The sequence below is a fragment of the Falco naumanni genome, chromosome 8 (genome assembly GCF_017639655.2).
Source record: "Falco naumanni isolate bFalNau1 chromosome 8, bFalNau1.pat, whole genome shotgun sequence".
NCBI lineage: Eukaryota > Metazoa > Chordata > Aves > Falconiformes > Falconidae > Falco > Falco naumanni.
The window spans coordinates 8,118,863-8,134,017 of NC_054061.1; the positions used below are offsets into that span (position 1 = coordinate 8,118,863).

General features: G+C 50.6%; 1 protein-coding gene across 4 annotated transcripts in view; it reads left to right on the forward strand.

Annotated features, from left to right (window-relative positions):
• Positions 1–15,155, forward strand: part of LARP1 (La ribonucleoprotein 1, translational regulator) — a 42,903-nt gene that overhangs the window by 7,039 nt on the left and 20,709 nt on the right. For 3 of the 4 annotated variants that reach the window (XM_040603174.1, XM_040603173.1, XM_040603175.1), the window contains exons 2-3: positions 4,053–4,103; positions 9,736–9,762. In XM_040603174.1, the coding sequence (XP_040459108.1) occupies positions 4,053–4,103; positions 9,736–9,762 (78 nt within the window). The remainder of the gene's footprint in view (positions 1–4,052; positions 4,104–9,735; positions 9,763–15,155) is intronic. The other variant, XM_040603176.1, reaches the window with a different exon arrangement.

The window sequence follows — 15,155 nt, forward strand, 5'->3', positions numbered from 1 at the left end:
TGGTCACAAGTCGGAAGGTTTGGTAGAGATCTTTGCTGTGGATAGGTTGGGGTTTACAGTGTGTGGGAGGAGACCGTGGTGGCCCTGGCTGGGTTGGATGCTCTGGCACGACAGGTCAGGTGGAAGCCTCTTCTTGCTTTAGAAATGGCCAGTGAAGGTGGCTGTTGGTGTGACTGAGGTCTGTCAGTGCTGGTTCTGGTGACACTCAGAGGTGACACACGTGTCCTTTGTTTGTTTGATCTAGAAAATGGCACTCCAGTTTCCTCCGGAGCATGTGTGGCACGCACAACGTGCTGGCGGGCGCAGCTTGCCCTGACCTGCACTCCCGGGAAGCACGTTCGCTTCCTGCCGGGCACCCCTTGAAGTGGCTGGAAACAGGTCTGCAACCTGCTGCTTTAGCAGGCAGAGCTGGCCCGTCACCTGGCCACTTGCCCACAGGTGCTTCGCCAGCTCCCCAAAGTGGCCCTAGGCTCTGATGGCACCCAGGAGGGTATCCCTGCCCTGCGAGGAAGGTGGAGGCGGGCGAGCATCCCTGATGCTCCGCGGTGTTACCTGTTGGCGATGAGAGCAGTAGTCGGGGGCAATGGGGAGAAACAGGGGCTTGGATGGGGCTTGTGAACCTCATGTGTCCTTGACGCATGAGCCAGAGTTACACCACGACTGGGAGGCTGGGGGGGGGGGGGGGGGGGGGGGGGGGGGGGCAGAAATGTGCTGTGCCCTTCCTGCCCGGGGGGTGACACTTGGGAGCCCGGTGCTGCTCCACGCACCCCTGCCCAGGTGCTGTGGGGGTGCAGCCCCAGTGGCTGGGGGGTGGCAGGAGGAAGCAGTCCCTTCCCAGCACACTGCTGAGCACGTTTTTCCAGCTGAGCGGTGGCGTGTGCCGTGCTCCTGCAGGGTGACTCTGCAGTCTGCAGGGCATGGCTGCGCGCTGGAAGGGATCTGCCAGCTGGGCGGAGGGCGCGGGGCGGGGGGGCTGCTTATCTCCTTCTCCTTTCCTCCGAGTCATTTGACTTTTCTGACTCGCCTATTGGATGCACACATCATGGGAACGGAGGGTTTTCAGGGCTAGATACATTAGGTTTTAAGAAGTCTGAAACACGGAGGAGGTGAGTTTTTCCTGACTAAATATGTGGGGAAACAAGTATGAAATTGGAAAAGCCACAAAAATGAGGAAAGGGTAGTGTTTTGTTGATGGGAAAGTAAGAGAAAAGGTGTGTGGGGAGATTAGTGTCTTACCTGCCTGGTAACTCGGAGGTGCTGCCAGAAGGTGGGTGCGTTGCTGAATACTTAGCACTGTTTCTAAGCAGGTTGTTTGTAATATATATTCAGCCTTCACACTAAATCACTATATTTTTTTTTCCTTCCCCCTTCTTTATAACTGTGCTTTTGGAAGCTTCTGGTCCGTGGTGTAAATGAGTGATTATTAATTTACCAAATGTTAGTTACCAAACTATCTGGTTTGCGCCCTTACAAATGGTGAAGCTAGTGATGGAATGAAGTAGTAAGAACTTGTGGCTAATAATCAACACTCAAATGTTTGATAAGCCAACGTTCACTTCACTTCAGACTACAGGAAATTAATTTATTTAGATTCTCCAAGGTCAGATCTCCCATTTTTATGTATTAAATGTTGCAAAAGCAGCAGTGAGTTTATTTCTGCAAGTCACCTGGGATTCTCACTACGACGACTTTATACCTTAACTGTAGCCCTTCCAAACAGTCACAGAGTCCACATAGCTCAGGAGCAATGTCTGTGTCAGTTCTCACAGCCTCACAGAACAAGCCTACTGAAAATAAAGAACATAGTAACAAGTAACAATGCTCTTGGCCTCATCTAGCACAAAAAGACATTTAAGGGAGTGACTGAAGCACTTCATGCTACCTGTGTACCTCCACAGGGGCTCACCTTGGCGAGTTAGTCACAAGGTTGTATAAGGGGCAAGTAAAGGTGAAAAGAGAGCCAAGAATTAAGTGTGAAGAGTGACATCAGTGTACATGATGCCGAGAATATGTGACTGTAGGAGCAGATGTTGAAATGTGGAGGTAGGCATCCCAAAAACGTCGATGGGAGGTTTTACCCTGACTGAAGCGCAAGCGATGGGATATTTATGCATGAGAGCCCACCTAACAGAACAGAAAAGCGAATCACAAAGGTGTCTGCATCATGTGCTCAGATGACAAAGCATGAGACTTTACTGGCTGTAATCATATTAAATTTCACTTCCCAACTCCCAGCTAAACCTTGAGAGCTTGGGGGAATACCTAATATGACCTAACGCATCTTCTGAGTGCTCAGAAACCCTCTGCCACTGCAGAGGGTCTTGCCCTGAGCTGAACAAAAGGGGGAGTAAGTTCTTTTGACTTCCCAATCAATCTCAGGTGAGCTCTTCTAGCTCCCCCCCCCCCCCTTTTTTTTTTTAATCAGAGGGTGACAGATGTGACACTTGCATGCTGTGCAGGGAGGAATTTGCTCTAAGTGACCCATGTTTTTAAAATGTAAAATTAAACCTGTAAGTACAACTGTGAAGATGATTTGGAAGAGACATAGCAGACAAGACAGACAACCCTCTTTAACTTCAGTTGGAGCCGACATCTGAGTTGATCGAACTGCCATCAGAGAAGTGGAACCAAGCAAGGTTGGAGTTGGAGGGTGATTGGAAAAGCTGTGTGTTTGATTAAAACCAACCAGATAGCTCGGATGGGAGGGGGAGAACATCTCAGACTGTGAGCCTGATGATTTCTAATTCAGTTAAGAGATTTAATTATGTTGTCTTCACTGTGCTGCCTTGTGTATCCTACAGATCCCCTGCTTGGCGCTCTGCCCGCAGCCCTAAGGTGGAGAGAGCCTTGCAATGTTTAGTTCCTGGGGTTTCCACAAGGATTTATGGCACCCCCCGCCATCTTATGGGGCATACCCATGATACTGGTGTTTTTGAGGAGGTGGGGGGATCCTCTTTCATGGAGAGATGATTTCTGGCTACGTGATGGATCCCCCTCTGTAGGGAGAAGGATCTGTCCTGCCCACTGCTTATTGAACTGTCCTTAGGCAGAGCTTTGCTGTGGTGTCTGACACTGCCTGCCCTTAACTGCACGCAGGAGAGCGTGTTGCAGCGTGGTGTGCAATAGCCTGGTCAGAGGGAAATGCCATCCTGTATTCGTTGCCACAGCGTGGGATCCAGTTGGCTTCTGGGCTGCACCAAAATGGTTCCTGTATTTCAACATGAGTCTCTGAGATACGTTGAATTTGCTTGATCATGCCTGCAATTCTAGTGCCTGTTCAGTATCCAGTGGCTTAAAGAACAATTTGGGGAGGGTGTGATCGTCGGGCCCAGATTCATGTGGGGTTGGTCTCCTGGAAAGCTGGAGACTTCCAGCAGTGTTGCTTCGGGTTTACTGGTGATTAAAGGATGGGAGGCAGAGAGCTGGGTCACCAGCTGCTTCGTGGGAAAAGTAATCAAGCATCTTTAAGGTGCCCTGTACTTTATCTGTAGCTTTTTGTTAGGTGCATGAATAGGAGTGTTAGGACTCGTACTTGGAGTGGCAGTGCTTTGCTGCTTCTCCATTTTGGAGATGGTGGGGAAGGGGTTAATGGGAGAGAACACCCAGTGTTTGCTCTCTCCAGTGCAAGCACTGATAAGTGGATGGGAGAAAAAACAGCCGTGACCTTATAGTTATTCCTTGTGTGCCTACGCATATGTGAGTGTTGGATTCGCAGGACTGTCTGTTTGGAGAGCCCTTGTTTTTTCTGGTCGGGCTGACCAGATGCGTTCCCCAGAACCCCACTGGCATCTCTGGTGCTTGGAGAAAAGACCTGGACTCTCTTTCAAGTGGATGTCTGAAAGGCGCTTTTGCTGGGCGCAGTGCTGATCCCACCGGTGACCGTGTGACTGCTGCTCGGTCAGCTCTTTTCCCCTTCTGTCCAGAAGAGACTGAATGTCAGCATTAAGGTACTGGTTCGGTTTAGTGTGTGGTATGAAGTTAAAGCTAGGGAGCTATCTTGGACAGATAATGCTCATATTTTGGAGTGGGTGATATTATTTTTTTTTTTCCAGGGGTGTTCCTCTTGCACCTTGGTGATGCTGGAAGTCTTCATCCCTTTTCAAGTACGTGAAGTTAGCAGGGGCACCCCAGCTGAGCTTCACCAAAACCACAGCTGTATATACACTGAAAACCTATTTCGAGCATTTGTTTCCATGTGGTTTGTGGGAAATTGATGTTAGAGCTCACACTGGCTGCAGCTTTTCAGCCAGTGTAGGTGATGGTGGTGTCAGGGAAGGAACCATGTCTCTCCTCTGGATGGAGAGCGGAAAACCACGTATGCGGGTCTGGTGGTCTGGATACCCTTGGAGAGAAACTGATCTGGAAGCTCATGAAAGCTTCTGTAGTTCTTTTTCTTGCACGGACCTTACTGGTGTCTTGGGACCTAACCATCAGCTTGGGGTTGATCCATCTGCTCAAACTTCAGCTTCTCTTTGAAGGGGGTAAAGATCCTTCTTGTTACAGTAGCTGAGCATTGGTGAGAGGCATGGGAGGCATTTGGCTGGACCTGGAAGCTGGGGAGGGTTGGGAAGATCTGCGTGACTGAGAGCTGGACCCTCCCTGAGCCTGCTTGACAGGTAACGAAGGAGGGGAGCAGGAAGCAAGCAAGATCTCAGGAGGGACTTAATTGGCCATGCTAATCTTTGGGTTTGGGGTTTCTGGCTTTGCTACTTTTTCCTAACAGACCTCACCCCCTTCTCTGCTGAATGTTGCTTTGAAGAGGCCTGTAACTGTCTCGGGAACCTGTGCAGGCACTGCCTTGGCCTCTGAGGGGGAGCCAGGTGATAGAGATTCGAGGTGCAATGTTGCCTGGGGATGGAGAGGAGATTCAAGCTGCACTGGTCTCTTTGCAGCAGATGCTGGACTATGTAATTTGGACTTTTTTCCTGCCTGTGCTTTTGCACTGGGAGGATTGCCCTCATAGCCAGGGGAGCAGAACTGAATCGTCCCTGCTGGGTGGCAGGTCAGGTTAGGAGGAGAGAACCCCAGCAATCCTGCCGTCCACCAGCATTTCCCTTCCCTGTCTCTCTCCTGGGCAGCCAGTGCAGCCCTGCAGCTTTCGAGCCATTGCAACCAAGTTCTGGTCACGTCTCTGCTGCTGAGTCCCCGCATGACCTTGGAGAGGTCATTTTTTTGCTGACGTCCGAGTCTTTTTGTCTGCAAAATGTGGAGGATGATTTAATTACAACTGCATGGGTCAAAAGCCGGAACAAATCAGCTGGTGTCTTTCTGTAGCAGTGGCAGTGTGGGTGAGCCCCGTGTCCCGCTGGGAGCTGCTGTAGAGCGTGCTATCATGTGCGCTCGTACCTGTGCATGCAGAGGAGCAGCACACCGGTACCAGTCAGCGTGCTTTGGCTACTGGCTGGTGGCGTAAAGCACACTGAGGTTGCTTTTCCCCCCCACCGGTGTGGAGAGCAGAAGGTTAATTGCAGGTGTGGGGGCCGGTGGGGTGCAGGGAGCTAGTTCTTGCTGGCACGCTGCCTGCAGCCTTGCTGCCCCTCTTGGCAGTTACGGCTGCGGGTTGCTGTAATAACGAGTCAGCATTTCTCTTGCGTCAGGGCTAATGAGCTGCTCTTCAGCCACTGCCTCTTGGGCCCTGCTGGGAAGAAGCAGCGTCTGTGGCGGAAAAGGGGTGCAGCTGCTGGCAGGGGGACTGGGGACAGGCAGTAGGTGGTGGTGGAGGTCCCTTCCCAGCCGTAGCCCCTGAGCAGGCAGAAGGCAGGCTTCCAGTGAGGGTGTCTGGATTTGGCACTGGAGCGTGGCTGGTGGAGGAGCCGGGTTGGCAGCGTGCTTCTGCAGTGAGTGGGGGGAGCAGCGGAGGGGAGATGAGGGCTCACAAATGGGGTAGCCTTTCTGGACCTGTCCCAGATACCTGAATAGCAATGGTGGCCAGGTAGCCCCTGGGGAGGGGTTATGTGTGTGGATGCATCAGCTTTTCTCTTTAAATGCCCCATTTTAGCATACAGTCTTCTCCTGCATATAAAAATACCATCAGGCAAAAATTGGGAATCTGTATCCACCCCCCAGCATAACCTAAAATGAGGACGACTGCCCTCAATTTACTCGTGTCTCCTGGGCTTTTTGTGCAGCAAGTCCGGGTATTGGTTTTCAGAGCAAGCACCTCTGTACCGTGTCTGCACCCTCACGTGACAGTCCTGAAAGGGATGCTCTGCGCCCGTCCCGACATCCTGCCAGCTGCAGCATGCACCCTTGACCTCCTCCTGCTCGCTCCTTCCTCCACCCCACTTTACTGATAACAGGGAGATTCATGAAATGTGTTTTCTGCTGAGATGTTGCAGGCTGTAGGGATAACCTACAGAGCTGAGGAGGATGTTAAAGGGCTTGGGATCTTCATCTAAACAGAGGGATTCTGATGCCCACAGGAACCAGTGATCTCTTCGTTGTAGCACCAGTCTCTGCCGAGACTGGTGCTACAACGAAGAGATCACTGGTTCCTGTGGGCATCAGAATCCCTCTGTTTAGATGCCAAGTCTTTCTGGTTTTGGGCCCATGCTGAGAAACAAAGTGTCTGCATGCAAGAAGGGGAAGGAAACGTGAGACCACAGGGCCCAAATTTCACGGGTCTTCCTTGCTTGCATGGCGGTATTGTTACTTCTTGCTCCTTCACATTTGGCTGCCTGGGGGCTATTCCGTATTGGTCCAGCTCAGCAGGCTGGACTTGGCTGGGTAGTGGCATGCAGGCAAGGGCAGAGCAGCCTGGCTCCCACATAGGGAGTGCCTGCTGCCGGCAGGTGGTGAAGAGCAGCTGTGAAGCATCATCCTCTGCAGCATCTGGCCTCTGTCAGGATACCTGGCATCAGGGTCCCTTGGGGGGAAGCAGGTGGGAAAGCAGTGTGTGTGGTGGGAGGAATCGGTGGGGCTGGTTTGCTGGCTTTGGCTTTCTGTGTTGGGACTTTGCTTGATCAAAATCACAGCCTGGTCTCTGTCCCTGGGTCCTTGGTGTTTGATATTTTTTTTTTGCCTTGGGAGGGCTGGGAAGGGAGCCGACCTGGACAGACATCCTGCAGTGTACTGAACGGGCTCCTTGGAGAGCAGCCCTAGGGGTTTCTCTTTGCCCTGCCAGCCACATGCATTTCTGCCTCCTTCCCTGACATGGCTTTCTGGGAAAAAGAAAGTGCTGCCTGATTTAGACCTCTCTTGGGCACCACAGGTGCTGCCCTTAATTGGCAGGCTAATTTCTAATCTAGTCACTTGTGCTTGCAGGGGAAGAAGGTGTCCCAAAGGGTTGTTGTGCCTGGCGGTCCCTGACCAGCCCTGCCTGATACATGTCCTCCCAGCAGCCGTGCTTTTCAGAAGAGCAAGTCCTGCAGACTGACTGCTCTGTGCTGCCTGCAAACCCAGTGCTCTGGGTCTCTGCTGTGAAGAGCCTGGAGTCAAATCTGTATTATTTATAGGTGTGATGAGTTGGACAAGCTCAGTCTCTCCCAGACGAGAGGACTGAGGATTGGAGGCACATGTTCTTCCTCAACAGGAGTTGTATTGGCAGACCTCGAGGTGAACGTGAGCAATATCTGCCCCTGGCCATCATGTGTGGTCCTTGCTTTCTACTGACCTAAGCCACTGAGGAGTTTCCACTGCTTTTCTAGTAAATGTGGTGGCAGATCTGCTGTCGGGTTGTGGCTGAGCTCAAAGAAGCCAGGAGAACCTTTTTGTGCATCTCTAGGGCTGGACGAGGCAGTGGGGAATATAGCGGTGAGCTGAGCAGAGGCCTTGAGGGCAGTGCAAGCTTGGGGTTGCAGCAGTGGCATGACTGCTGGGAGACATCCCTGGGGGGTCACCTGCAGTTACTACACGATCTGGTGGCAGTTGTGGCTTCTAGAAGTGGGTAGCCCGGACCTCTTGTGGATGGCTGGTCGTGCAGATGGCTGGCCAGGCTGTGGTGTGTGTTTGATGAGGAGCTGGCTGGACAGCCTAGCACGAATGCAAACTGGAGAACTGCACCTGGTGGAGTATAGCAGGGGTTGTCAAGGCTGGTAGTTCTTGGCTGGCACAAAGGAGTTCCTTTTCTCAGCCATTGTAGTAGCATTGTTATTTTATTTTGGTCTTTGGTAATAGCCAGTAGAGCTAGCTGGTCGAAACCAGTGCTTCCACCTTGTTCAGCTGTGGAGAAGCTGTCTAGGAGTTGCTCTAGTAGGGAAATGCAGAAATTCCCTCTCGTTTGGGACCTGTTAGATCAAGTACAGAGTGTCTCTGCTTGCTGTTGTAGGAGCCTGACCTTGTCAGCAACGATCACAGAAATAAGAGATGTTTAGATGCACTTGGGTGATATGGTGGAGGATTGCAATAGAACATGCAGTCTGCATGTTCTGGATCTGCCAGATCCAGACTGGTGCTTGGAGGCTTTTGTGTATGCGTTGGGTTTTCCCTGAGCTTGTGCCTTCAGCATGGCCGCTGTGTAACAGCAGAGGGAGGTCTTTTGGGATTGGTGGGGATTTTTTTTGGTCCTTTTGCTTCTGCTGCTCTTACATGGGAGGAAAGCATTCCTGCCTGAGGATGCTTTGAACGTGGTGCGCCATCAAAGGTAGAGAAATAGGAGTTCCTTTGGTAGAGGCGTGCTTTTGCTGTTTCTGCATTGGTTGAGCCCAGGCCAGAGGCCATTGCCCTGTCCAGGGAGGAGTACTTGCTGCAACTCTTGTGACTTCCCAGCTGACTGTGTGTTTGGGGTAGCTGATAAGCAGGAGCTAGGGGCCTGCCCCTGTCCTAGGAGGACCTTGCCTTGCTGGCAGCCTTCTTCTTCCAAGTTCCTTGGAGGAGAAAGTGTATTGCTCTCTCAAACACGCTGTTTTCATGGGTTCTGGGGTAGCTTTTATCAATGGGGTTTCTTGACATCTGTCCTGCATGCTCCTCAAAAGAATAAAACTTTCATCTGATCCTTCCAGCTGCTTGAGTAAACATCTTCCCAGCAACAAATAGGGTCCTTCAGGAGAAGGACCTGTACCTCTGACTGGAAAGAGCTTGGGGGGTTGGGAAGGCTGAGTAATCTGTTTTGGGATCTGAACCCCTCTAGACTCGGGCAGCTGTGCACAACGGGCTGTGCTTGATGGCAGAGCCACCTGAGATGGGAAGGGGAAGGCATCTGCCTGGGGTGGTGTGTGATGTGCCAAGGAACTGGGTGTCAATTTGGGTGATGGGTGCCTGCTTCTGCCTGTTCTCTGGTATAGGTGTTGTGTTGGAGCTGGGCATGGCTGTTGATGTCCCTTGTAGCTGTGAAACCCAAGAGCCATCAGGAAAATGCTCACTTTGCTTTTGCTTTGGCTGCCACCTGTGCTTCCTGGCCGGTCACGGTGTTAGATGTTTTCTGCAGGTTTCCATTTGATAATGCTGGCCAGGGGGAGCGTGGGGATGCCACCAGCTAGCTCACTGTGTGGATCTTTGTATGTGTCAACAAGCTCTATTGCTCACTGCTATTATAAGCCAATGTAGAAAGTTGTTCATTGAGAGCAATACATTCAGGTAAACACAGACTCCTTCAAAATCTTTCTTGCAGTAAGTGGTTGAATTGAGGTGGGTTCCAAGCTGGATTGATGTTTAACTTGGGACACTAAGAAAATACTTCCTCTGTTTAGCTAAAGCAAACGAGTAAGAGAGGAGGGACCTTTTAAATATGATTCGTGCTCCAGCTGCAATCAATACTGATTTGTCTTTTTTTTTTTTTTTTTTTTTTTTCTTTTACAGATATATTTCCAACTGACGGCCAGTCTGGTATGTATTAATGAAAAATGGAGTTCTTCAAACCTCCCTCTCCTATGCCTTCCCTGCATTTCTCTTTCTGCAGAGTCAGCGCTAACCAGATTAGAAGACTGGTACAAGAATTTGCAACACACAGTAATTTAAAAAGCAAAAAATGCAAACCATGCAAAAACGTAAACAAAAAAAAATTCCTCAAAAAGAACCCAAACCAGAAAAGCCCCTCTAAATATTTGGCCATTCTTGTACGGCAGTGGCACATTTTATGCTTTCATGTAGTGGTGACTGCAACTGCTGGAAGGTTACCTTCTTCCTGTACGTTGTAGCATGGCAAATTTGAGTGTCCAGAGTCAAAGAATTTGGGAACTTGCACATCTTGATCTTCACAGGTAACTGAAAGTATCAGTGTGTGACGATGCAAATGTAACTTGGAATTGCAGCTGTTGGTCTGTAGGTTAGTTGTATACAGCTTGATGTCCATGAGCCTGAAAGTGTACAGTTGAATTTGTAATACTTTGAAAAGATGCAGACTTGCCTCTTGGCTTGTTTAGTCTGTGTGTTGCTGCTGAGTGTCGATGTTAATGACAGCTGAAATGCACTGACAGCAACACAGAACGTAAGACCGATGAAAACTTCCTGGCCCCAGTAATACATGCAGGCTTGCTAGGAGGGACCATGTAGAAGTGGATTGGGGCACGAGGAAGGGAGGGAGGGGATGTAGTTTTTAAGAGGATTCACTGATTATATCAGTTCTTGCCTTTCCCAAACTGCCGGGAGCCCTTTGTCCAGGTTGATGTTGAAGTGCCAAGAGTGAAGGAAAGGTTTATGCTTTCCCCGGTGATACCAAGACCAGTCGGTAAGGTCCTGATGTCTCAGAGCTGTAGTGCCTTGTGGAGATCGCCCATAGCAGAGGCACTGGCAATGGGGCTCAGTGCTTGGCTTGGCCTTGTGCAGTCTTAGGCATGTCACTGTGTCCACCTCCTACCTGCATCTTTGAGTTGACGTGATAGTGTGAGGATAAATCGCTGCTGATTGTGGAGACGTTGCATCATCAAGATTTGGAAGTATGGAAATCTACTCCATTGTCTTAGAGCTGATTTCAGTAAAAATAACTCACTGGTTTTAAGCGGTGTGGTGTCACTTTGGAGACAGTGTAATTTGACTTCACGAACTGAACAGAGGGCTGGAAGTCATGTGTATGTATGTGTTTCCAGAGCTCTAGCCAGCAAACAAAGCTGTGGTGTAGAACTAGATCCACTGAACTAGATCCACTTGCAGAAGATGCCTCTATGGTGTTGGAGAAGTAACCCAAATAGTAACCCAATCCATTTCCATTTGTCTTCCATGATTTTTCTTGCTTTCAGAACGTGTGTGAGAACGAAACAGTAAGACTCATTTTGAAGGAGCAAAGATGTATTTCCATGTGTTGAGTTAGTAAGAGGCTTTTCTCCACCCTGCTGAAGATCTGCCTTCATCGGGTGTTGGGCTTTGTCTGTCTGAGCTGCAGACTCGGAGATGTCCTTTGGTTGGCACAACTCCATCCTGTGTTCTCTGGGTGGTTGGGGACCTTTGCAGCTGCCTCCAGGGTGGGGCATGAGTGTGTCTGCAGCAGATGATAGCATTTCTGTAAGTGCTTGTTACGTGTCAATAGCCTTGCAGAAAACATTACCTACAGAGCTTGGGGTTTTTTTTACATTTCTGTAATTATAGGAAGATAAGTGAAAGCTTAAATGGGATTCCTCTTAATAGCAGCTGCTCAGGGCACTGCACAGTCCTTTCTCATACCTTCTCCAGAGTAGCCTTAAAGCTGGTACCTTGTTTTTGTTTCCCATGCACTAAGTTTATCTGGAAGCCCTGATAAAACACAGTGAAGTGTGAAGGCAGGGTAGCACCACTGGTGGTGGGTGGCAGGCTTGCTGCTAGCATCAGAGTAGTTGTACACTCCTGAGCCTGTTGGATTTGACTCCTTCACCTCCCTTTTGTTGCTGAGGTTGTTTAATGAGTTAATTTGCTCAAGTCTGTTACTGCAAAGCACCAGGACTACTGTATCTATGTCAGTGCCTATACTTTAAGGTTAAGCTTGTAATGCCCAGTGGGTCTGTGTGGCTGTTTTCCCCCCTCGGTGAGAGGTGCATTGTTCTTCCACCCCAGGAAGTAGTTGGCACAGTGGCGGAGGATGCTGAGTTTTCGGTAACAGGGTTGGGACTTGCATAGGTGGGGAGCCTGAGCCAAAAATTGGCCATTTTGTAGGCACAGTAGCTGTAGCGTGCCCCAAAGCGTGTTCCTGCTTGTTAGTGTATGGATGCTGGAGGCGTTCTGCCCTCAACCCGGTGTCACATGCAAGCACTATGGAGGTGGAAGGGCAGCAGTGTTTGCGTCCTGGTTACCTAACAGCATTTGGAAATAAAGCTGTTCTCGGAGAGAGGCGACTGACTTTCCTTCTTGTCTAGCACAGCAGTTCCTCTGTCCTCTCCCACATCCAGCGACTAGGATTTGGCAGCTGTAGGGTGCTTTTCAGAAGAAGCCACTTCAAAGCTTGTGATCCGGAGTTCAGGTGGAAAGCTGGGGGACTTCAGTGCACTTGAGCGATGCGGGGCTGGGCTTGGCAGTGTGGTGGCGGAGCAGAGGGACGGACTCTCATCTTCCCTACTTCTGCTGTTAAAGGAGGGCTGTGAGGGCACATCTCCACCCAGACCCCTGTGGATGCATTGGCTGTGAACCCCTACCCTCTGTGAGGCTGCCGATGCTGTCCATCTCCAGGACTTGCTGCCACATGGAGTGGTGAAGTTTGCTGCCTGCTATTTAAGGAAGTACTTTTGCTTGCTTTAAATTGGCCTCCTGCTAGCTTTGTGTGCTGTTCCTGTGCCCTCCTGGCATCCTACTCTGCAGCCAGCCCTCCTCCTCGCAGTGGTGGGGGGATCCCTGCCTTTTTAGTCTCACCTCTTAAGGGGCTGCCTCTGGGTGATTTAATTGCTTTTCTCTGTGCAACTGTAACACTGCTGTGCCCTTGTTGAAATGCAGAGACCAGAGTTGACAGCAGGGTGCAGTTGTGGATGTGCTAGTATTCAGCAGAGCAGCAAGTGATGCTCTGTCTTGGTCTTGCTATTCCTGATGGCTTTTTTATTAATCTTCTGCTGCACCCTGAGCTGATCATTTTGGAGAACTGTCAGCAGTGGCTGAGATTATCTTTCTTGAGTTAAACACTATGAAGTTTTTCGTAGAGAGATGTGGGTAATGCTTCCACTGCAAGGAAGCAGCTTTTAATCCTTTATAAAGAAAAGGAGGGGAGATGGATCTTTAAATTAGGAGAGAAAGTGCTGTGTTGTACTCTTTTTGTAGCTGAGTATTTCTGAAGGCTCACTGATAAGGGTGGTTTTACTCCTATGCTGTGTATCGAGGCAGAGGAGGCAGCCACCTGTAGCACTGGAATTAACTGGACTGGAGGGAGTGGTTTATGTAGCAGGATCCACGTGATTGTGCACTCAGGAAGGAAGTTGGCAGCATTTGTTATATCAAGCTCTTTAGGAAAAATCTTGAATTTCCCTGAGTCTAGCTTAAGGTGGGGGGACATAGGTGAGGATGTTGTATCTTGTGCTTGGAGAGTCTGCCTTGAAATCTGCTTGGCTGAGGTACGGTAATCCTTAAGTAGCAAAAAAGGAGCCTTTCTGCCTGCTCTCAAAGATTGCAAGGATATTTGGCTGCCTTGTTGTTGTCGTGGGTTAAATGCACTGGATTTGCCACCAGGAGGAAGCCCCCATACCTATGATTAGTTTAATCCAGGTGGTTACAGGACTGTAGGATTTCTTCAGTTTGTTTCCAGAGACACCCTGGTTCGTGGGTGATCTAGGTCTGGCCTCCTGAAATTCCTGGGAATGTTTGCTGCATCTGGTCCTACCACCAAATCGCTGTTGCTTTCCCCTGCCCCAAGAGATGGGGCTGGATTTCTGCCTGGTGGTGGCTTTGTCTTCCTTGGCCTCACAAGCTGAGCTGCTGCTCAGTCTCCTTTTGTTACATGCATGCAGGGAGGCAGGTTTGCAGCTGACCTGGTGCAGGCTTTGAGGGCAAGGTCTAGCTGTTGCTTTGCAGGTGGCCACTGCAAGGGGACACGCTGGTCCTGTAGAAGTACCCAGCGTCGGGTACAGGAATCACAGTAGGGATCAACTAGGAATGATGTTACTTAAATTACATCACGGTCTCCTTTCTAGAAACCCAGTCTCTGGCTCCCCTTTGAGATGACAGTTTTTCCACAGGCACGTTTTGTGCAGAATTTGCGCCTTTGCCTTGTGTGACCCCTCGCCCCCTCCGCTGGCATGGGCAGTGGGAGCTGCACAGCTCCCTCCTAGACAGTGCAAATGCTCAAGAGCTGGAGGGTCTCACGGCAGGCGCTTGGCTCTCAGTTCCTGTCTCTTCGTTGTTAAATATTTACAGTGAGACATACCAGATGCTTCCCAGGAAGGGTTTTGTCAGCTTCCAAGTCCCCAGATGCAGCTGCACAAGAGGCTGATGGCCATTAAAGGGATCACGTCAGTGTGATGCCCTGGGTTGAGCAGCAATGTGGTGACTTCTCGCTCATGCTACGGGCACTGCTGGTTGTGCTGTCTCATCAGCCCCAGCGGGATGCAGGCGGAGAGCACCCCTCTGCTGATGACAAGAGATTAATGATGTCTGGTCCTCCGGCTTTTTTTTCCTTCTCCTTGGAAGCTTTTCCACTGCAGTGGGAGAGGGAGCGGGTGATGCTTTTGGCTTTTATTGCCACACAGCTTTTATATGGGACCTTCTCTCTGCAGCAGCGGCATCCATATGTGACTGCTACATGGCTGCCTCTTGCTCCCTCTCTGTTCTCGGCGTGGCCGTGTCTGTCTCGGTCGCCCAGCTACCCTGCGGAGAGAGGGGTGCGCTGATCCAAGTGAGGCAAACTCGGTCACCAGCTCTCGGCATCGCCAGCCCTGGGTGTGCAGAGGCCAGTAGCTGAAGCATCACTGCTGAATGCCACTGGTCAGGTTCCCAGTGTGCCTCCTGCTTTCAAGATAAGGTCCAGGACCTTGGGCTGGGCCCTGTTTGTTGCTCGTGGTGCTTATCAGTTTTTGTGGCTGACAAGGTGACCTGCCACACAGCACTGAGGATAGGGAGGGAAGGTCCCCCTGGCCCAGGTTGCACGCTGGGCTGGCCCCCCAGGACAGCCTGTGCATGTGCACATACACCAGGCTCGCTCGGTGCTGGGCATCCCCATCTCGGTGTCACAACTCCTGCCTGGATGAGGGACTGTCCGGGTGCTGTGGAAGTAGGATCTCCGGACGTGGCAGGTCTGCTCCTCCAAGGGGGGGCCAGGGAGGGGCGGGCTCACTAGGTCATCGTTTTTCCAACTAAATATAGTTGCTCGTGCTTTCATAAGGCTGGGATTTTTGCAT